The sequence below is a fragment of the Urocitellus parryii genome, chromosome 14 (assembly GCF_045843805.1).
Source record: "Urocitellus parryii isolate mUroPar1 chromosome 14, mUroPar1.hap1, whole genome shotgun sequence".
Taxonomy (NCBI): Eukaryota; Metazoa; Chordata; class Mammalia; order Rodentia; family Sciuridae; genus Urocitellus; species Urocitellus parryii.
Window position 1 is genome coordinate 49,164,771 of NC_135544.1, and position 23,779 is coordinate 49,188,549.

The 23,779-nt window shown below is 35.6% G+C and overlaps 1 protein-coding gene across 2 annotated transcripts in view; it reads right to left on the bottom strand.

Annotated features, from left to right (window-relative positions):
* Positions 1 to 23,779, bottom strand: part of Ppp2r2a (protein phosphatase 2 regulatory subunit Balpha) — a 65,725-nt gene that overhangs the window by 26,487 nt on the left and 15,459 nt on the right. The window contains exons 4-6 of one of the 2 annotated variants that reach the window (XM_026411599.2): positions 10,418 to 10,556; positions 9,437 to 9,555; positions 396 to 493 (exon numbers count right to left, since the gene is read on the bottom strand). In XM_026411599.2, coding sequence (XP_026267384.1) covers positions 396 to 493; positions 9,437 to 9,464 — 126 coding nt within the window. In that variant the 5' untranslated portion in view covers positions 9,465 to 9,555; positions 10,418 to 10,556. The remainder of the gene's footprint in view (positions 1 to 395; positions 494 to 9,436; positions 9,556 to 10,417; positions 10,557 to 23,779) is intronic. The other variant, XM_026411598.2, reaches the window with a different exon arrangement.

The window sequence follows — 23,779 nt, forward strand, 5'->3', positions numbered from 1 at the left end:
TAATTGAGCTGCTTTTTTAACTAGCCTCCCACCTTCAATTACATAAAGCAAACTAAGCGCTGAGAGGAGGTCAAAGCAAATTTGCTTTATGGAATTAAGAGAAAACCAAGGGTCAAAGCTTCTAAACTGGTTAAAATCTTGGATTATTCAACCACTCCACCCTCTTTTCTAACCAAATCATTTTACAATTAAAGCTGTTGTGTTTTTAAAGCGAAACAACACACATACATATACACACAAAGCTAAGAGAACCAGAATATCTATATATTGAACGTTCTACTCAATAAACACCTCTTCTTAAACATTCCAACATCCTCTGATGAGCTTCTCCAGTGCAACACAAGCTCCAGTTAAGATGGAACTGAAAATCAGATATTAAATTTTTAAACACTTACCTCCTGCTCCTGTTGAAAGATGACAACTCTACCACCTTTATCTCCTGTTGCTAGTAATTCTCCAGAATGATTAAATTCTACTGTAGAAATTATATCTGCTGTATAATCAGAACAAAAACAAAAGACATTAGTTTGTTTTCCAATTCACTGACTTCAGAGCTGAGCATGTTTCCTGACAAATTCCAAGTCTATGTATCAATTCACCAACAGAAACAATGAATTTTAAGTTCTTTCAAGTATATTTTAATCCACTAAAAAAGAAAAAAAAACCCATAGTAACCAACTTAAAACTATTTTAACAAACAGAAGCACAGTGAATAATAAATTAATAGTTTATTAATATTTTACTAAAATTTGTGAATGCAAAGAAATCAACAACTTCTGCAACATTCTTTGACAGAATGATCAAATACAAAACAATAGTTATCTTGCTAATCTTCTAACTATATATCTTTGAGAAACTTGGGGTTTGCCGATTTTTAGATGCTGAGGATCACACCCAGGGCTTCAGCATGCTATGCAACTGCTCTACCATACTCCCACACCCAAAAATGACCTATAAAATTTTTAAGGCAGCTATTACTAGAATGAGGGTAAAATTGAAAATGTAAAAATAATTTCAGATGGAACTTTAATAGTCATAAATTCAAATTTTATCCTCAAATATTAATAAACAGAACTCACTTAGAATTCTGAACATTTAAACAACTCACTCAAGTCAAAAGAAAACTATTACATACACAGGATTAGGCTGATAATATAAATTTAAGTAGAATAAAAACTACCAATATTTGGGAATATCTTAAGATTATTTAAGCAACTATAAGATGGTTTTAAAAGACAGACGGTGATACAACAATGTTAGAGTCTTAAACTGAACTTCATGCTTGGCCCAGTATGACAGACACATCAAATGAATTCTCACAAACCACCAACAATTAAATGCCAAAGAAAACTAACAACTTTTAAAAGGATAATCTTTCCTAAAAAGATTTATTTAAAAATACTATTTTGAGGGGCTGGGGCTGTAGCTCAGTGGCAGAGCGCCTGACTATCATATGTGAGGCACTGGGTTCGATCCTTAGCACCACATAAAAATAAGCAAATAAAGGCAATTCTGTCCATCTCCAACTACACACACAAAAAATTTTTTAAATGCTGTTTTGGGGCTGGGGATGTGGCTCAAGCCTGGTATGCGTGCGGCTTGGGTTCGATCCTCAGCACCACATACAAACAAAGATGTTGTGTCCGCCAAAAACTAAAAAAAATAATAATAAATAAATATTTTTAAAAAACTCTCTCTCTCTCTTTAAAAAAAAATAAATAAATAAAATGCTATTTTGTTATGGGTACAGTTCAGTAGTAGGGTGATTGCCTAGCGTGTGTAAGACCCTGGGTTTGAACCCTAGTGCTGCAAAAAGAAAAAGGAGAGTATTTTACAATGGGAAAAAATAAAATTAAATTAAAAACCCACCCTATATTAATCTTATAAAATAACAGTCTAATATGGGGTTAATAAACAGAGAGAACCTCCTCTCAGAATATTAGCCATGTGCCCTGCTGTGGATTAAAGTTAACCACAGTGAGTTTAGAAACATCTTTTCCAAATTTTGCAACAAAAAAGCAGCATTTAAAAGGTCTAATCAAATTTTGTTTAGAACACGGTGGGAAATTTTGTTTATATTATATACTAATTCAAACCAAGAATTTTACAAAGAATGGATCTTTTATTTCTTCCAACCCTTTCTTTTCAAAGGGTCAGCAGTCATACTTATCCTTAGAAGGTGAAATAATTATTTTCTTTTGGGGGTGGAATGGTAACTGTTGGTGATGGTGGTGGGAAAGACAATATCAGCATCACTGGTTTAATTTTTACCTCATTGTCATCCCTTTTTGTCACCTACCTTCTCTATTTCTTTTTACAGAATAGGACACAATCAGATAGCCAAGGAAGGGCTCAAATATATAATGATCTCATGTTAAAACTCAGACAGGTGAAACATTTAGATAGTATATAGAAATGATAATTAAAAATAACTACGGTATACCAACTGTCCTTGACATTCTTTAAATCCTTCAGTTCTTGAGAGCAGTGATACTTTACAAAGATACTCATTGATTTTATAAATTCCATTTGAGAATTATGTTCCAAATAAATGATTTCAATGAAACAATCATGTACAGACATGATTATAACTGTATTGATCTACATATATATTTTAAAGAACCATACAATTAAGAAATAAGAGTAACCCACAGTCACAGGCTGGAAAGCTATGGTCCACTGCCTGGTTTTTTTTTGTTGTTGTTGTTGTTTTGTAGGGGAGGGGGTACCGGGGATTGAACTCAGGGACACTTGACCACTGAGCCACACCCCCAGCCCTATTTTATATTTTATTTCAGACAGGGTCTCACTGAGTTGCTTAGTGCCCCACCATTGCTGAGGCTGGCTTTGAACTTACAGATCCTCCTGCCTCAGCCCCCTGCACTGCTGGGATCACAGGCATGTGCCACAGTGTCTGGCTTAATGCCTGTTTTTGTAAATGATATTTTACTGGGACCCAGCTCAATCTATAAGTAGTCGGAGACTGAAGATTTACTATCTGGCCATTTACAGAAAATGTCAACCCTTGCTTGTGCATCTGGACACTGACATTAACAAATACGGTTTGTATGGATACAAAGACATTGAACTAATGTCAAAGAAAACAATTCACAGGGATATGTACTACCATGATGTACATGTGCTCGATATTTATATACAATTCTACTATTAATCTTTATAACACCAATATAACATAGATATTATTTCCAATTTAGAGAAGAGCAAAGGGATGCTCAGACAAAGTAAATAACTTGCTGAAGAAAAATCACATAACTATTAGGCTTCAGAGCCAGTATTCAAATTTAGCAGGTATGAACAACTATATGGATAAGGAAGCAGCACAGGATTTTGCAAATCACTGAATGACCAGTGGAATAATATAGAAATGTTCGGTTTATTGCCTCTTTTTCATTATTAAAATGCCTGTGTTCAAGAAAATATTTAGAATTAAACATCTGTATACTACTTACTAATGACCACAAGCAACTACTGCCTATTCCCCACAGTAAAGTTTTGAGTACTTAATTCAGCACCTGCTACATTCAAGGCACTGGGTGATACATGTTCTAAAGTCTACCCTCCTAAAGAGGATTACAAGAAAGAACTAGAACCACAATAGATAAATAGTTAACCAGTAAAAGATTAAGTATACATTTAAGAAAATCATTATGAAGTACAGGACTGAGTAAAGAGAAGGAGGAAAAGAGAGTAAGCCATATACTGGCTCCAGGAGTATAATAAAACAAAATAAGCAATTGTGAAATAAATTCTAAGAAATAAAGAACTTGTAAATACTTAAATAAGCCTCCCCTTTTTAAAAATAAAAACAGGCGTACACACACTACTATCCAGCTATACTGTTAGCCCCAACCAGAGGGCTGTTCTAACCTTTCATACCTGGAAAGAAATTCATTTATTTCTGGATAGACTGAATCTTTTTTTAAAAACAACAAATAATTTATTTCCCATAATGCTTAACCAGGCAATCAGTCTCCTCTAGTTTTGAATGAGAAGAAAAGTGAACAGAATATAAGAAACAAGTGTTTTCAGACAATGGGCACTATGGCATATAGGATTTCGAGCCCACAGGAGGAGGAACAGAAATCGAGCACTAATATCCACTGCAGCTTACTGACTGGAATGAGCTTCCAAGACAAGGTAGTAAGTCAGAAAAATCCAGAGACCACCAATCTCACTGGGTCTAGAGACAGAAACTAGGAATTTTGAGAAAGCTGAAGTACCTAGAAGGATGGGCAGAGTAACCCAAAGGATAGATACTGTACAGAGAGTTAGAGGGATCTACCTTGAGAATCTTATGCTGAACATGGATCTGGGCCTATGTGGAGCTTTCCTAAAAACCTTAAAATTAAAATAAATAAATAAATAAATAAGGTTCTGACTAAACTCAAATAATTTAACTATGTGCTAGAAGAAAATCCAATATTCAATATATTCAACAGCATAAATTGACCATGTCTGGCACCCTACTTAAAATTACCAGGAATGAAGAGGCAGGAAAATATGAACTACAACCAGAAGAACACCCAATAGAAACAGAACTTGAAGATAAAAAAGACAAAAAAAGGGGTGGTGGTGGTGGTGGTGGTGATGTGGCTTCATGGCAGAGCACTTGCCTATTATGCACGGGGCCCTGGGTTTAATCCCTAGAACTGCCCCATGCTCCCACAAAGTGAAAAGTTAGTTGGAAATGAAAGATATGAATATATGATGACTAGGATTCATAGACCAGATACTATAGCAGAAAAGATGACCTTGAAGACCTAGTTATAAAATAAAAAATGAATGATGTAAAAAGGAACAAGGGGGGGAAAAAACCCTCAAGACCCGACTTGTGGGATGACATCGAGTGTTCTAACATATGCATCCCTATGGCCTTGGGTGGAAAAAACATGGGAAACATTTTTAAAAAATGATGACCAATATGTATGTAAATGCTCAAGGAAGATGATACTCTATTCTCTACTATGTAAGACAACTAACACAAAAGGGTTAATACATATTCTAAGTGCAAGCTTATACTGGCATGTAGTAGTGACAAATGAAAGCCTTTTAGCAGCCTTGAATTGGTGATGTGACTTGGCAAAATTGTGAAGAACTCTGTAAAATTCCAGTACTTCAAATATAATCTTCCCCGGGCTGGGGATGTGGCTCAAGCGGTAGCGCGCTCGCCTGGCATGTGTTCCGGCCCGGGGTTAGATCCTAAGCACCACATACAAAGATGTGGTGTCCACCAATAACTAAAAAATAAATATTAAAATTCTCTCTCTTTCTCTCTCTCTTTAAAAAAAAAAAACAACTCATTACTTAAAAAAAAAGAAAAAAAACAAATATAATCTTCCCTTGTTTACACAGTAAGCTATAGTTTATCCATTAAACCTATACCCTCTGCTTACTCCAAAGAAACCCTTGATAATAATATTACATAGTAATAATATAGGTTTGGATTTCAGGCTTAGAAAATTTAAACAATTTTTTTCCAGCATCATATTTTTAAGAATATTCTAAGTCATGGAGACCAAGGAACAAATTTATGGTCCTGCAAACTGCCACACTTGGACCAATAATGTCCCCAATAACTGATAAAAATTGTTTTTTTAAAAAAGAGGAATTTAATAGTAAAAAAGGTCTTTCCTATTATATGTATCAATCAAAGCTAGTCATAAATCTTTATATGCTCAAAGATCTTTCTTGATAATTTCAGGGTTATTAAGAATAGAGCTGACAAAAATCTAGAAGGTTGACACACCCCCTTTGTGACTGACTACAAGTGGAGAAAAGTAGATGGGACCAGGGAGGGAAAAGGGATAGATACCTAAAATTATGAATGATAAACACAGAAAGTTTATATCAATATAAAAAATATACATTTCTTCTGGATGTTTTACTTACTTGTTACACTCAGCAATAGAAAAGACTCAAAGAATTCTAATTATAAATTTTAAAGACCACATTCTCTAATTTAAATTAATAAAATTAGCTAAAGATTAACAACCACACTGGTTCTAACCAACCACTTGATAACTATAACTTTTAGGGAAGACAAAAATCAGGATTGCAATCAAAGTATTTAAAAAAATACTTAAACTAATCAACTTACAAAAGAGAAAACAAAAAGAAAGGCTTGAAATCCCACTATTTAAACATAACCACAGGTAATTAATTAGTCTCTTAGCAAATTCATGCAAATTAAAAATTAGTCATCAGATATTTATATACAAAGCTATTTTTGTAGGATCATTTACAGTATGAGATTATCATGTCTTTAAAATTAACTTTTTAAAAACTTTACAAGGAAATTGTATAGAAAAAAGAGTCAACATCCTTAATTTCACTTCTAAGAGAACCACTATTATTTTAGTATATATTTTAACAAAGGCTATCCATGTATATGTATAGGATAAAAAATAACAAATTTACTTTTATCTAGAAGATTGTCTACAATATGTCACTGAATTTTTAAAAAGTTACAAAACATGTTTGATACTATTTGTATAAACTAAAATAAACAAGGAATTACAGAACAGTTACCAAAGTGAAAGCCATTAGCACAAAAATAACCTTGATGATCTTTACAAAGAGAATAAAAGTAATGAGATATCACTACATGCTGTTCAAATACCAACATGAAAGAAAAACAGGGGATAATACCTAGTGCTGTGTGGAATTACGGGAACTCTCACCCAATGATGATAGGAATGCAACATGGCACAATCATCCACTTTGGGAAAAATAACTTCAGCAATTTAAGTTAAATTTGTTGTGTGTTCATCCAAGTGAAATAAAAACTAATGCTTACACAAAAATCTGGATGTAAAAAGAAATCTGGAGCTTTATTTGTCATCACCCAACACTGGAAACAACCCAAATGACCCTCAACTAGGGAATAAACAAATAATATGGTATATACATACTCTGAGACAGCACTGATTAACGTTAAGTAGGAACAACTGCTCATACAAGCAATAGCATAGGTGAATCTCAAAATTCAATGTGCTAAGTGAATGAAGCCAGATTCAAAAGGCTATATATTCTGATTCCATTTATATGATATTAAGGAAAAGGCACAACTAAAGGAAGAAAAAACAGATCAGTGGTTTCGAGGGGCTATTATATAGGTGGAATACTGGTCTACAATGGGGCCTGGAACTTTTTGTAGTGACAGAATGGCTTTGGTCTTGATTGTGGTGGTAGCTAGGTTTTTGTGAATGCTTGAAGGACTGTGCACTAAAAAGGGTGAATTTCACAGTATACCAACTATACCTTAGGAAAAGAACACGATCTTGATACTAGAATCTCATCCCCGATACCCTAAATCCTAATCTGATGTTTTACTTACTTGTTATACACTTCTTTTCTGATTTAAAACCTTCAAGGGTCCTCTAAGGATTATCATATTTTTAAAGGGCTGCTTGGCATTCAACCTTCTCTGGATGCGTTATGAAACATTCAATACTCTTGAAACATTATGTCCTGAAGTTAAACTACTAAAATAATCCAAAAAAACTGTCAATGCATAAAAATGCCCATGTCTTTAAGTTCTCTACAGAGTTAGAAACCTCAAATGTTCTTTCTCTGTGGATACCCTTTTGTCCTAATTATTCCTGAAATCTGCCTCTCCTTTTTACCTCTTTCCCCGTCTAAGCCCTGGTTTTTCACTAATCCTCAAGTAAGACCAACAGGACACAAGATAAAGTTACAGCTCTGCTTCATGTCAATTAATTTTTATGATCTCCAAGTCTGTTTGGAGACAGACAGACAGATGCCTGTCTTCAGAGGATTTATCTTTCACAGAGCATATGTATTATCTAGACACTTAGAACACATGAGGCAGATAAAAGCAAATAAGGCCCGGAGAGAAATAACATGCTCTTCCTCAGAAACTTCTCATATGGATAATTAAAAGACTTGAAGGGATAACACATTGGCAAACGGTGTGAAACTACCTATGACCACAGATCTCCACTAGAGAACCTATAATTCATGAACAATGGTTCTTTAGTAAAAAGTACTTTCAGTAAGTTTCAAGTCAATGAATGATGAAATGGGAATGGAAGGAAGACAAGAAAGCAGAACACTTTCTGCTCTAGCGGAAAGCTGCACTGCTGGAGGACAAAACGCTGATGCTAGAGATTCTTGCATCATTTACCAGGACCCTGCTACATTTGAGATGGGATTTGAACTTAAAAAATATTAACTTTGACATATTCATAATATTACCACAAACATTATTTAGTCCTTCATTCTAGTTTCATACTAATTTTTAAGAACTGAAGTCTCTAAGTTCTGAAGATTACTATAAATATACCAAGAACAAAAGTAATAACTACAGGGCTGGAGTTATAACTCAGTGGTAGAGCGCTTGCCTTGCATATGTGAGGCACTGGGTTCAAACCTCAGGACTGCATAAAAAAGTAAAATGAAGGTATTGTGTCCATCTACAACTTTACACACACACACACACACACACACACACACGCATATGTAAAGTAATGACTGTAGTAAAAGTTAGGCCCATAACTAATTCCTTGGTGCATCTGACCATCACTAAGATTTCTGTTCTACAATACATTTTTCATGTAGTCAGGAGGGGTTTTTTTTATATATATACACATTTTTTAGTTATAGGTGGACACAATATCTTTATTTTTATATTTATGTGGTGCTGAGGATCGAACCCAGTGCCTCACGCATACAAAGTGAGTGCTTTACCTCTGACCACAACCCCATCCAGAGGAGGTTTTTTAAAAATTAAAAAACTACACGTGTTAGCTTACCTACATGTTTTCACTAAGAATGCAACTTGCTTTTCCTACTAATCTATTACTTGTTCTTTTCTTTTCAGATGTTGGGGAGGTAAGGTTGAGAACATGGCAGATATACAAATCACCTTTGTCTCTGTCCAATATAAGGATGCACCTTCAAAACATTCTGATATATAATAGTATAGAAATCAGATTCTCATATATTCTCATTTTGATCTGGTTTGTTTCAACACTAGAGCTCTCATTAAGAAACATACTAGTTTGTTTTGGCACATGATTCATTTTCATTATCTTTTCACTGGCCCCAGAGCTAATTATAATGATTAACTCAAATTTCTTCTCATAGGCTCATTTCTCCCCCAAAGTAAGAAAACAGTTTTTAGAGAGAATGCATTTATAAATGCTAGTTTATTGCTAAAGGGACCTACCTCCCTGCAGACCTCTATGATGCTTTTACCACTGTGGACCTCTAGAGGGAGCTCAAAGTTCTTGTTATTTCCCCCCAAGGTCAGGATACTCCTCCCACAACTATGTACTATGTTCAAGATTTAAGAATATTGTATTATGCCACCCTGAAGAGTAAATCAAGTTTGTACCATCCCTTTAGAAATTTTTCCCTCTCAAAAGTGAATAAGGCTTATTAATCTATTCACCTGCTCTCGGGAAGCAGGCCCCAAACATTTCTTCCTCTCCCTTCAACAGACTCCTGTGATTTCCTCTTCACACTTTTCCCAGTTGGCACTGATAGGACATTCTTCCTGTACCTGAGAGGCTGAAAGGAGGATAGTAGTAGGTACCTGAGGGTAGAAGTTCCCTCCTCTTACTTTTAGTGCAGTAGTAAGTGAGTGTGTTCCCACCTTCTTCACGTTATGGAGTACACAGAATGCAATGTTTGTATGGTATACTATAAAGGTAAGATGAAGCTGCTTGTGGTTGCCCAGGACCCACTCTCAGGCACCCATTCCCAAGGGCTCAGCTCTCTTCATCTGAGTATACCTGTTAACACATTCTCAGGGCCACATCTGTAGGAAATTGGCACAGGGAATGCCCTAAAGTTAGACTATCATGGGTCCCACACTTCACTGTTGTCTGTATAACCTTAAGGAAGTAATTCGATTCTTAAAGACTGTTTCATCATCTTTAAAAACCCTTCTCAGAGTTGCATTGTGAGCTAAATAAGGAATAAATGTTAAGAAATAAGCCTTATATGACTTACATGGTATAAACACAGTGGTTAAGTGACTTTGCTACTGAAAGCAAAAACAAAAACCTGTCTCTAGGCTTTGGGTCAATCTAGCCCAGCTCTCCAAATGGTCCTGTTTAGTTCATGAGAGTCCAAGGCTAAAGCTCAAGCAAGCAACTAGTATTAGTTCCCTTGCTTTGCTGCCTCTTTGGATGTAGATTTACAGAGGCCTCAGAGAGGATCACATACTGTGTGTCTCTTGGCTAAAACATCACCTCAACTTCACTATGATTTCCAACCACATCATTGAGGTGTAAATACTTAAGGAATAAAATAAGTGCTACTGGCCTTTTTAAAATAGACTTTCCTCAATCTGACTCAGTAAACAAGAACATGTCATGTGATCAGCTCAACAAAGACCACTGGCTATCATTGCTTAGACAGAACCTACATTGTAATGTTGCCATGAGAGTCAGGGTCCATAGGGTAATTTCCAGAGATGTGTTCTGGAACCAGTCTCCCTTCTTTATAACTTGTTCCTGGATAATCTGATATCATGTTTGGATAAAATGGAATGGAACCATACCCTCCTGCAACAAAGAACAGAGAGATAAAAAGTTGCTAATACATTGAGTCTAACAGACAATAAGCCTGGGTATATAACTGCTATATAAGTTAGAAGGAAGAGCTATAAATTGACCATTCTAAAACTGAAGTTAGTTATCATCATTAGATGTTCACCAACTTTTAACTGGCTCATAAATAATTCCACAAAGCAAATAAAGTTGTTTAGTGTCCTATCAAATATAATGCAAATGGTTTCTCCTGAAAATTATCCAAAGTAGTACTACACAAAGGTCCTGCATCTATTTATCTTACTGAAAAAGTTTTATAACAAGAAATGATATCCAGTTATTTATACCAGCCAAAAATATTTAAACTATGATTATTGTGGCCATGCTATAAAACGTAGAACATACTCCACTGTCCATTTGTTTTGGTAGTCACACCCAACAAATTTGTTTTATGATAGGATTTTCTCAGGTTCCCCACAAACTGGATAAGCATCAGAATATCTGGAGGAAAAGGCTAGAGACTTTTAGGTATAAAAAAATGTTACAGACCTTATTCCAATGGCAAAAATCAGCTTTTTTTTTTAAACTAAGAAGGGAGATTTAACTAAGAATAATCCAAAGAAATGTGTGCCTTGGAATACAACTAAAGTGAATTGGGAATAGAGAGGAAGCAGAGGAAACAACTGGAGATCCATCTGAAGTTACTCCAGAACTCTGATAAGGAACAAGAGTGATCTGAGTCAGTAAACTGCAATAATATCATCAGTAGCAGGCAACATTAAAAATGTACTCCCCATGTTAGTATTTCATCCTCACAGACAACAACCTAGATAAAGCTGGTTTAATTAATATACCCACTTAGAAGATGAAGAAACTAAAGCAAACCAGGTGCAGCGGCACACACCTGTAATTCCAGTGGCTTAGGCAGCTGAGGCCCTAGGCAACTCAGTGAGACATAAAAAAGGAATGGGGGTGTGGCTCAGTGGTTAGGCACCCCTGGGTTCAACCCCCAGTAACCCACCCTCCTAAAAAAAAAAAAAAAAAAAAAAAAAAACTAACTAAAGAAGAGGTAGCCAAGCAAGAGGCAGGAAGATCCCAAATTCAAGGCCAGCAACTTAAGATTCTATCTAAAAATAAAAAGGACTCATGGCAAAGTGCCCCCTGGTTCAATCTCCAGCATCAAAAATAAACAAATTAATTAAATAAAACACAGACAAAAGGGGGCAGAATTGAACGAATTTTAAAATATACATACAAAACAATGTTTGATCAATCCACAAGAGTATGTTAATTATTTCACCAAGTCATAACAAAAAGGAATGCCTTATGTACTTTTAAAGAAAAAGAATTTTAGTCAATAAATTATTTTTGCTCATATTTTTTTTTCTTTTGGTACCAGGGATTGAACTCAGGAGCACTCAACTACTATACCACATCCCCAGCCCTATTTTGTATTTAATTATTTAGAGACAGGGTCTCACTGAGTTGCTTGATGCCTCACCTTTGCTGAGGCTGGCTTTGAACTCATAATTCTCCAACCTCAGTATCCCTGGACTGTGGGATTACAGGAATGTGTCACAGCACCCAGCTTGTACATCTTTTTTAAAAAATCATTTTCCTCTAGTTCCAATGAGTTAGCTCAGATGATTTCCTCATTTGGTTTGTAACTGTACCTAAACTGCAATTCACTGTCTCCAATATACTTCACAAACCATTGTAATCATATTTTTCAAATGATTTGGAAAGTATTTTCACAGGATTCCACTTTGTGAGATACAATTTCTATTCCATGAATCTCAATGAAAAAGAAGATTAAGTACTACTAAAGTTTTTCTCACTTAGGCTGTTTATTCTTCTAATTCTCAAAACTGATCTTGGGCTGGGATGTAGCTAAGTGGTACAGAGTAGAGTGCTTGCCTCTAGTACTGCAAAACAAAAAAAGCCTGAGCTTGGGACTGGAGGTGCAACTCAAAAGTAGAATACATAAGGTTCTGTTCAATCCCCAGAGAAAAAAAATACCGCCAAAATCCTTCCCTCAAAGACACTGCTTTTTACAAAAATTTCTAAATTTTTGTTTATTTTGCTTTTTAAAAAAAATGGTGCCAGGGCTAGAACCCAAGGCCTTGTACATGCTCGGCAGATGCTCTACACTGAACCACATCCCTAGCCCTATTTTTGCTCTAAGCATTATGTACTAGACATTATTCCTGGGTGCTGGGATACAAGAGCAAACAGGAAAGCCAGGCATGGTGGTACAAGTTTATAATCTAAGCTACTTGGGAGGCTAAGGCAGGAGGATTACAAGTTGACCTACCTGGGCAACTCAGTGAGGTCTGATCTCAAAAATATATAAACAAACAAACAAACAGGGCTGAGATGTAGCTCAGAGGTACAGAACTCCTGTTTATATTCTCAGAACTGGGGGGGAGGGGAAGTGGAAGCAGGGGGGAGGCACATATAACAGACAAAAATCTCTGTCTTCATAGAGTTTATATTCTTGTGATGGAAAGAAACTACAAACAAATGAATAATAAATACCAAATATGTCAAGTAGTGCTCTAAAAATATAGACAAAAGAGAAGAGAAAGCCTCTATGAGGAGGTTACTTAAGCAGAAGCCAAAATTAAATAAGGGTAAGAGAGAAAGAGGATAAGCCAACTAAATGTGTTAAAGGAACATAGAGAGACTAAGGAGAAGTAAAGTTGGCAAACTTGATAAAAGCAAGAAAGTCAAGACTAACATAAAACAAGAGAAATGATAGTTAAATGAGAGTGGAGCCCCTGGCCAAAGCCAGACTATATATAGCATTGTAGGCCGGGGAGAAAAGACTGAGTTGTTCTAAGTGTGAAAAGAAGCCACCAGAGTATTTCTAATCTATGTTTTAAAGTGACTATCAGGCAGAGTGCAATGGCACGCACCGGGGAGTTGAGGGGTGAGGAAAGAAGACTACAGTTCAAAGCCAGCTTCAGCCACTAAGTGAGGCCCTAAGCAACTCAACAAAACTCTTGTCTCTAAAAAAAAGGGCTGGGGATGTGGCTCAGTTGGTAAGTGCCTCTGGGTTCAATCTCCAGTATCAATAATAATAACAATAATAATGATAAAAATAAAGTGACTATCAGTTGTGTGAACAAGTACAAAACTGAAACCATTTCCTTAAGTTACTACTGTAGCTTAAGAAAGAAATGAGAATGATCAGGATAGGATAATAGTCACAGACAAATGACTTCAGAACACATCCTGAAGATGGCACTGCCAGAATTTGAGGGATAAAAGTTAAAGTTTCAAGGCTGTAAAAGCCTAAGGAGGAGAAAGGTAGTGCCACACTGAAAAAGACACAGGAAAGAGCATGTTTGGGGCCAAGGGTAGCTTAATATTCCATTTTCACATCTTTGTTATAGATTTTGACTGGACGTGCAAGTACAAATGTCATATAGTAGAAGCTAGATAACTTTGAAAGCCATTTAGGGAAAAGAAGACATAATAGGATATCATCAATTTAATGAAAACATTTGACATTTTAAAAGTAATTTACTAGTGAGGGTAGACAAAACCAAAAATTTGGTCTGGGGATTAAAGCTTGAGCTCACCTATATTTAGCAGATGAAGAAGAACCAGGTAGTAAGGAAATGAATGCACAGGAGCTGCTGGTGAGGTAGGAAGAATATTTCTGGAAGCTAGGCAAAGACAATTTTTCCAAAAGGAGTCACAGATAAAGGTACTGCTCCAACAGTCTGAAATTTGATTTATAAAAAGGGCACCTTCTTACTATCTGCCACAGATGAAGACTTTCCCCTACCTTTATATGCCTTGAGCTATTCTGGGAAACAAGATGGAAAGAGTTAAAACAATTTTGAAACTGACTCATCATGCTAACTTCTCTGTTGGATATAATGAGAGTAGCAGTCCCCAAACCCCGAAAAGTACCTGAGTGATATTCTTTGAGTCACTGAAAGACTTAAAAAAAAAAAAAAAAAAAAAGAAGAAAAGAAAAAAAAAATAGCCACTTTGTCCTGCCTATGTAAAGGACAACTTCACCTAGTTATCATTCTTAGGTTATAAATAATTCTCCCTCAGAGTTCTTTGAATGCCTCTCTATCATCTTTTAACACAGCACTGTCCAACTTCCTATGACAATGGAAATGAACTTACTTTATTTAATTTAAGTAAAGTAAAGGTTAAGAGCCACACATGCTTCATAAGGCCACCATACTGGACAGAATAGTCCTACCATTTAATTACAGAGGACATATAATCCTAACCTAATACACTTTCTTTTGCAGGTATTTGCTTCTTCACTGCATACACGCACTACTTCTATATGCTAAAATTCAAAAATCCATTGTTATTCTTAAGTATAGATGTCCTTTATTTTGTCCAGTCTTTACTTATCTGTTAAGAGAATAATATTAAAAGGACCTATCACATAGGGGTTGTAGGGAATATTGAATGAGTTTCAACATGCCAAATACTTGGCAAAAATAAGTGTTCATAAAATGTCAGCAGCATTCCATGCGCCTTTTGATCTGTTGTCTTTGACTTAGGAAATTTTTTTTTACTGTTTTTCTGACTTTATCTTTTATCTGTTTGTTCTGGCCTCTCATACTGAACTTTGTTATATGCTGGACAAATTTTGTGTTTCTTATAGTTTTGTTAAACTTTTCATTTTTTTTTCTTTCATAATTGGAAATATTTCTAACATTCTGCAGCTACCTGCCTCCAAAAAGTCAACAGTCAAGAATCACACATTTCACTTAAATCTTTCCTGCTTTACCCATCCTGTTAAATGCCCATTAGCCTCCTGGAAAACACTGGGTTTTTCCTTAAATTTCAACAGTTTTTCTTGTTTTTAGCAGTAAGTCTAATTCATAGGAAATCACTTGCTCATACTAGTCATTTACTTTACACTTCTGAATCTGTCTCTATCATTTTGTTTATGTATCTTCAAAGTGAAAGGCCCATGTTTATGTAATATTAAGAATTATATTGGGCTCAATCTGAAAACATTAGAGCTAAGTTCAAACCTTCCAGACCTAGGAGGAAAAATATTTACATTATTACACCCCATATAGCTCAAGTATTGGGCAGCTTAACAAATCATTCAAAAGGTAGCAGCCTAACAAAACATTTATTATCTCATAGTTTCTGTGGGTCAGGAATTTAGATGTGATTAAGCTGGGATCTCCAGTTTAGTTTCTCAGAAGGCTGCAGTCAATGTGTTGAGCTGAACTGCTGTCGTGTCAAAGCTTGACTGGATGGCGAAGGATCCATTTCTAAACTTACACATGTGACTTTTGGCAGGCATCAGGTCTTCACTGGCTGCTAGCCAGGGACATCAGTTCTTCGCCATATGAACTCCACAGTGAAGCTCACAAAAATTAGAGCTGGTTCCCTCAGAGCAAGTGAAAGAAGGCAGTCCAACACAAGCCAAAGGCTTTTTGTAACCTCATCTCATAAGAGACTTCCCATCACTTTTGCCATACTTGCAGATCCAAGGGAGGGAATCACATAAGGAGATGAATACCAGAAGGCAGTATTTCACTGAGGCCAACTTAGAGGTTGCCTATCATACTTCTTGGTCGGGTAATAGATCCAGTAATAAGTATGTGGCCAGGAAGTAAGTAGTACTGTAAATCAAAAAAGGCAGCTTCAGAGAAGTTTCAAATCTGTGCTTCACAGCTAAGAATCTCTTTCCTGCCAGGTTGGGTAGCCAGTTTCTTTCTGCTGGTCATTTCCCCCTTGGTGAGAGTCATTCTAAGCTGTGCAGTTTTTAATTCCTGGTTCCAAATACAAAACCTTACATCAACCAACTGCCCTATGGAGCACCCTTTAATTCTAACTCTCACTATTCAATATAGGTCCTTTTTCTTACTCCCCAAGAGGGCTTCTCAACCACATAAATGAACACTAAGGCAGTCAGCAATGTTGCCCCTCAACAATTCTCGTTTGTACTATTTCCTGCCAAATTCTTTTCAGCTTAGTTATGGCACTCTTCCAGGGTTTCCAAGGATACTGAACTCTCCCCATTATGCTTGTTGGTCATTTCGGCATGTGTTTGTCTGTTTGTTTTAACACATGGGCTTGGATCACCATCCTCCATCAGAAATCAACACAGTTATTTGTTTAAGTAAGGCACTTTACACATTCTTTAAAAGACTTTGTTTGAATAAATATGGTAGGAATAAAATGGTAGTTTTCCTAGCCACATAGTTCAATTCTATTGTTGGATAAAGCAAAGATGTTTTAATCCACACCATCAATTTCCAGGATATTTTCTTCTATAGTAACCATTGATTTCTGAAAAAACTTCAATGCCACTAAAGCTGTTCAAAACATTCGTTTAAACTTAGTTTGAAAAATTCCTAAATACAAAACTTAATGAGCACAGTAACATTTTACAATGTACCTACAGCTGTGCAGCAGGATTAACAAATCATGCACTGATGTAAAACCTACCCAACTTCACGCCTAGCAGTGGAAACCAACCATAAGAATACTGATAAGAGGGACAAGAAAGGTAGAATCAAAGAGAATCAAATGGCAATAAATGTTCTCTCTGAAACTGACAAAAATGTATAGCCAGCTGGATAACCAGAATTTAGTTTGTCCTCTACAGATGAATACTTAGGAAACAGAATTAAGAAGGTTATCAACACAAATACATCTAACAGATGGCTACCACACAGGACCTAACCTGCCCAAGTAGTTATACTGTACAGATACAAGTACAGTAGAGTGTCAAGGGTCAAACATGATCTCACCAGATTTCTAGGTGATATGTCAAAGGGCAAGCATTTCAGCAATTTGCTCAAACAATAAGGTTATTTGTTATCTTCACAAAGTTGAAAAACACAAATTAACACACCAAAACAGTTGCATTTTACATAACAATGAACAACCTTAAAAGATAATTAAGAGAACAATTCTACTTACAAAAGCATCGCAATGAATAAAGTACTTAGGAATAAACTTATCCAAGGAATTCTATACTGAAAATTTTTTTTAAAAAGCTGCTAAAAGAAAATGAAGACACATTAAATGAAAAGACATTCTATATTCATGGATTAGAAGACCATCAAATTCTTATCAAAATCCTCAGGACAACCACCCCAATTAGAAAAATCCACACAATGGATTCTACCATGAAACAGAATAGAGTACAGAAATAAACTCACATAAACGGTGGAGTGATTTTTGATACAGTTGCCAAGACCATGAATAAGAACAAAAGATGCTCAACTTAATTAACCACTAGGGAAATGCTAAATCAAAACCACAATGAGATAATACTTCATACACATTAGGATAGCTATTAAAAAAAAATCAGTGTTGGAGAGAATGTGAAGAAAAAACTGTAACCCTTGTTATTGCTAGTGAGAATTTCAAATGGTGTAGCTGCTTTGGAAAACATTAAGATTCCTAAAAAAGTTAAACAGAATTACTGTATGAAGCATTAACTGCACTTCCAGGTACACACTAAAAGAATTCAAAGCTTGGACTTGAACAGATATCTGAACTACAATGTTCAGAGCAGCACTAGCTAAACAGCCAAAAGATGGAAGCAATGAAAACGTCTACCAATAGATGAATAAGCAAAATGTGGTATACATGAATGATGAATTGTATTCAGTCATAAAAAGGAAATTCTGATTCGTGCTACATGGATGAACCTTAAGAACATTAATGCTAAATGAAATAAGCCAGTCACAAAAGAACAAATAATGTATGATTACATTTAACTGAGGTACCTGGAATAGCCAGATGCACAGTAAGTAGAACTGGGTTATCAGGGGCTGGAGAACAGAGGAATTGGGGTGGAGGTGAGATTATTTAGGAAGATGATAAAAGCACAGATAGCTGTACAACAATGTATATGTATTCAATGCTACTGAATTGTACATTTAAAAATGGCAAATCTTGGGGCTGGGGTTATGGCTCAGTAGCAGAGCGCTTCCCTAGCACATATGAGGCACTGAGTTCGGTCATCAGCACCACATAAAAATAAATTAATTAAATAAACACACTGTGTCCATCTACAACTAAGAAATATTTTTTTTAAATGCAAATCTTACCATAATAAAAAAATGTTATCTCACATAAGAAGTTCCAATAGGACACAGAAATTCAGGGTAAGTTCACTGGCTTAATATTAAAAGATCCAGGTTCTTTTATATCTTTATATCCTGACTAAAGATAGTTACAGGGCTGAGAACTAGGGTTCTTACTGTGGGAAAAGTGAGATACAAATATAGAATGGGGAAGTTAGGATGGACTCTGTGGTATTCCATCTAAATTGGGTATCAGCATAAACTGCTATTTATTTTTTTTAACATTTTTTTAAAGAGAGAGAGAGAATTTCAGTATTTATTTTTCAGTTTTTGGCAGACACAACATCTTTGTTTGTATGTGGTGCTAAGGATTGAACCCGGGCCGCACGCATGCCAGGTGAGTGCGCTACCGCTTAAGGCACATCCCCAGCCCATAAACTGCTATTTAAAAAATTTTAGTACAGAATATTCCAATCATACACAATAGTAGATAGAAGAGTGAAGTGACATATTCACAAAAAAATGAGCTCATCACTCCAGAAAAATTCCTGGAGAATGCCAGGAAGAACACAAACTGATTCTTTTGACCATGCTGAAAATTACATTGAAAGATACAGAAAGAAAAGAGTAATGATAGATTAAAAAAATAAAATAAATAAGGTGATTACTATTTACATACAGAAAATGATAGCATACTAGAAAATAAAATCATCGGGGCTAGGGATATGGCTCAAGCGGTAGCACGATCGCCTGGCATACGTGTGGCCTGGGTTCGATCCTCAGCACCACATACAAAGAAAGATGTTGTGTCCCCCGAAAAGTAAATAAATAAACAAAAAAAGAAAATCATAACTTATTTAATAGCAACAATAGACAGTATTTCTATGGACATTAATAACATCTATTCTTGCATTAAGTTTCTATGGCTGCTGTAATAAATGAGCACAAATTTGATGGTTTAAAGTATCACAAATTGATTCTCTTACAGCTCTGAAGGCCAGAAATTAAAGTTCAAGTTCCACTAGGATGGGCTGGTTCCTTCTAAAAGCTCTAGGAGAGAATACATTTTCTTGCCTTTTTTTTTTTTTTTTAAGCTCCTAGAAGCCACCTGCACTTCTCTAGCCTATGACCCTTTCTTGCACCCCACTCCAACCTTCTGATGCCGCTGTGACATCTTCATTTTCCCTCAAGTTTCTTGCCTCTCTTTCAGAGGCCCTTGAGATTGCATTGACGGAATGGTCAGACAATCCAAGATGATCCTTCTATCTCAAAATCCTTAATTTACTCAACATTCACTGGTTACAGGGATTACAGTGTAAATATCCTTTAGGAGGCCATTGTGCAGTCTTCTATAACTCTGAACACTGGTTTAAATAATAAAAATGGTATAATAGTATTGACAAAATGGCATGTGTCAGGGGAGAGGGGCAGCAGAATAGAGCTCAAGTTTTAGCTACCACTACATATTTGGATATAAAAATTGGTATGTAAAAAACAGCTACATGAACACAGTTTAAAAATATGAAAATAAATACTGGAAGAAACTACTGAAAAAGTCTGAGAAGTTGATGCAAGAATAATAGCAACAGAAAACTTTTTAATTTTTTTTTAAGTTGTAGATGGACAGAATACAATTTTTTAAAATTTATTTTTAGGTAGCACTAAGGATTGAACTCAGTGCCTCACACATGCCAAGTAAGCACTCTACCACTGAGCTATAACCGCAGCCCAACAGAAAACTTTTAATTTTTCTTTTAAGCATTTTGAAACTGACTTTGAAAAACTACATACATGAGCTACAGTAGTAAATAATCAACTCAAAACAAAGCTTAGAAGGCTGAGAAGGAAAGAGAAATCCTGACTCTGAAAAGTATTTCAAGGTTAACAAAACAAAGAGAACAACACAGAGATAAAAATTAAGGTTTCGTTTCTTAAATTCATCCTTTTCACAATGCTGGGAATCAGGTATATTACTAACAAAAGCAAATCTTTACTTGGTAATCTTAACCTGCACAAACCAGAAATACAAACACAAAATTAATATAATAACTAGAGATAGCTAACATGTAGTAATACGATATAAAACACTTTTAATGGTTAGCATGAAGCTCCCAAGGGCATGTTTATTCATTTATTGAACAATGTTAGCTGATATAAGAATAGCACAATAGATCTACTCAGTTTTATCAAAAATGCTGAGTGAAACAATTAAGATATGACCTTACTTGGACTACCTTCTCCTTAAAAAGGATAAGCTACTTGGTAGCTCAAGGTGCTGTCTACCTGCCACCAACAAAAGCAACACTCACTGGGAACTGGTTGGAAATGCAAAACCATAGGTTCCATCTTGGATATAAATACACAAGCATAAACTGCATTTTAGCAAGATTCTCAAGACATTCAAATGTTCATGGGTATGAGAAAATTTGCTTTCTATTCTCCTCAGATTCCTGTATAATTTTTGAAGTGCTCTAAACATTTGTTGGCCTACTCAAAAGTTCTAGTATAGGATAGGATCATCACACAAACAGCTGAGGAAAGGAAAGAGGGTACTTACTGAGAAAGTATTTCTAATGTAAAGAATTTACACGCATTCACAATGCTGCCTTATATAGTAAAAGGAGTTAAGAGGGTTTCAGAACCACAGCATTTAAGGAAGGGTCAATACTTATACCAGGTTTCCCTGACAGCACACCTTCAGATCTCTCCAGCCCACCCCCTAACATACACACACACACACACACACACACACACACACACACAGAGAGAGAGAGAGAGAGAGAGAGAGAGAGAGAGAGATGGATGAAGGGGAGTGACAAAAAAGGACCACACTTAACTCCTAACCGAACCAAGCCAAATGCTATTCATTAATTCAATACATATTTACTGAAAATGCCTATCAATGTGCCCCAAACCCTCCAAACAATAAGTTAATCTGGATTTGTGGACTGAAATGGGCTTTTACTCTGTTGTCAAGTCTGTTAATCTTAATCAGGCATTAAATAATTACAACACTCAATTTTCCAAGTGCTCAGTATGTGCTCAAACTAAGCATTCATGTCCATTTAAACCTTTGACTATCAAGGCAACACAATTACCCTAGCTCACAGGTAAGAAAAATGGCACAAAGCAATACTCAAATGTTTGTTTCCTTAGACTGCCTACCCACCATCACTTCACTTATAAAGCTTATTCTCCCATATTATCTCCCAGACCCAAATGATTCTTCTTGAAGTCTCCACACAACTTTCCTCAAAGAGAATGCAGAATTCAAAGGAGGAAAAAAGAACTGATACTACAAATGAATAAGAAAAAGGCAAGTACCACCAAAGAAAAAGAGGACAGAAACAGTTCTACACACTCAAACAAGCTCAAATAAATGGAAAATATTTTTTCTGACTAATACATACAGTGCTTGGGTATTGTCAAGGTCTGGAAATGAACACTACCCCTTTGCTGCTGGAGGAAGTGAAAAATCAACCCCAATTTGAGGCAATTTGGCAATATATACCATAAACCATGAAAAGATGATGACACCTTTTAGACCCAAATCCCATGCCCTTAAATATATTCTTAAGTAATAAGATTCTCACAGGATATTCATCATAATATTTACATCAAAAATCTTAAATCTAAATTACATACACCAGATAGACATCCAGTTAAATAATATAGCCATTTATCTTCTCAGATAAATTAAACTGAAAACAATTATATGTAACAATTATACATAAACTATGCATGTTTGAGAAATATACAGTCACAGCAGGAAAAAAACATTATAATGGAAATATCTAGCCTTATATGTTAACAGATGTCATCTAAAAACAGTGAAATTATATGATTTTATTTTTCACTTATAGAGTCAGGAGAACCAAGGTTTTTTGGCTCTTCCACTCACTAACAATATGACCTTGGGCAAATTACTTTATCCAAGTCTCAATTTCCTATACTATAAAATGAAAGTACTAGTTTGTCTTCAGAGACTATTTGAGATGATTAGATGAGATAATGCATGTAAAGCACTTGCACTGAGACAGGTGGTTAGCTCAGTTTCTTGAGCACTCAAACACCTTATGCTTTCAATCAGAAAGTTACCTTTCTACTAGAGAATAAAAATTCTTAAGATTAACAAATTACTGCATATCAAGAATTTAATGAAGGGGCTGGAGTTGTAGCTCAGATGGTAGAGCGTTTGCTTTACATGTGTGAGGCACTGGATTCGATCCTCAGCTCCACATGAAAATAAATAAATAAAATAAAGGTATTGTGTCTGTCTAAAACTATATAAAAAAAAATACAAAAAAAGAATTTAATGAAGCTGTATTCTCATCAACACAAGGAATATGCACTTCAGTTAACAATGTTAAAGCATTCCCAAGAAATCAGATTGTGAATTAGAGATAGTGGACACATGAATACAAGGGCTTATGTGTTTACTGAACAATTAAAAAGATACACCAGACATCAATGAACCCGATTTTCTTTTGCAGTACTGGGAAGTGAACCTGGGGGACCTTATGCATACTAGGCAAATAAATTCTTGAGCTACATACATCACTTTTTGTTTTGAGATAGGATCTCAACAAAATTGTGAAGGTTGGCCTTGAACTTGCAATCCTCCTGCCTTGGCCATACTGTTTTTAGACTTGAATATCTTAAACATTATTGTAAATTTCACTTAGCTTTATTTACAGTCCATTTATTATTGTGTATCTAGATGCACAATCCAAATGTGTACAACCTTCAAAGCAACTCACTTTTTTCTCACACAGAAATCACAACCAAGTTAATTAAAACAAAACAAAAACAAAAACACAACTAATTTTTTGGGCAACTCATTTCCAGATCCTTTTAAATCAGGGTCTAGAGACCTTGCATCATAATTCATGTATTTCTGAATACATTTTCCTTCTTCAAATCTTAAACTGATGAAGATGCCCTGTTAACCTCTGGTACTATTTACCATTACGGGATTTACCATTATCTGGATTTACCATTACGGGTATCTATTAGATTAAAAAAAAAGTTAACAAAATATAAAATATTTGCTAACAATTGCTTTGTCAATAAAGAAAAAAAAGATGGGCTGGAGATGTGGCTCAGCGGTAGCGCGCTCGCCTGGCATGCGTGCGGCCCGGGTTCGATCCTCAGCACCACATACCAACAAAGATGTTGTGTCCGCCGAGAACT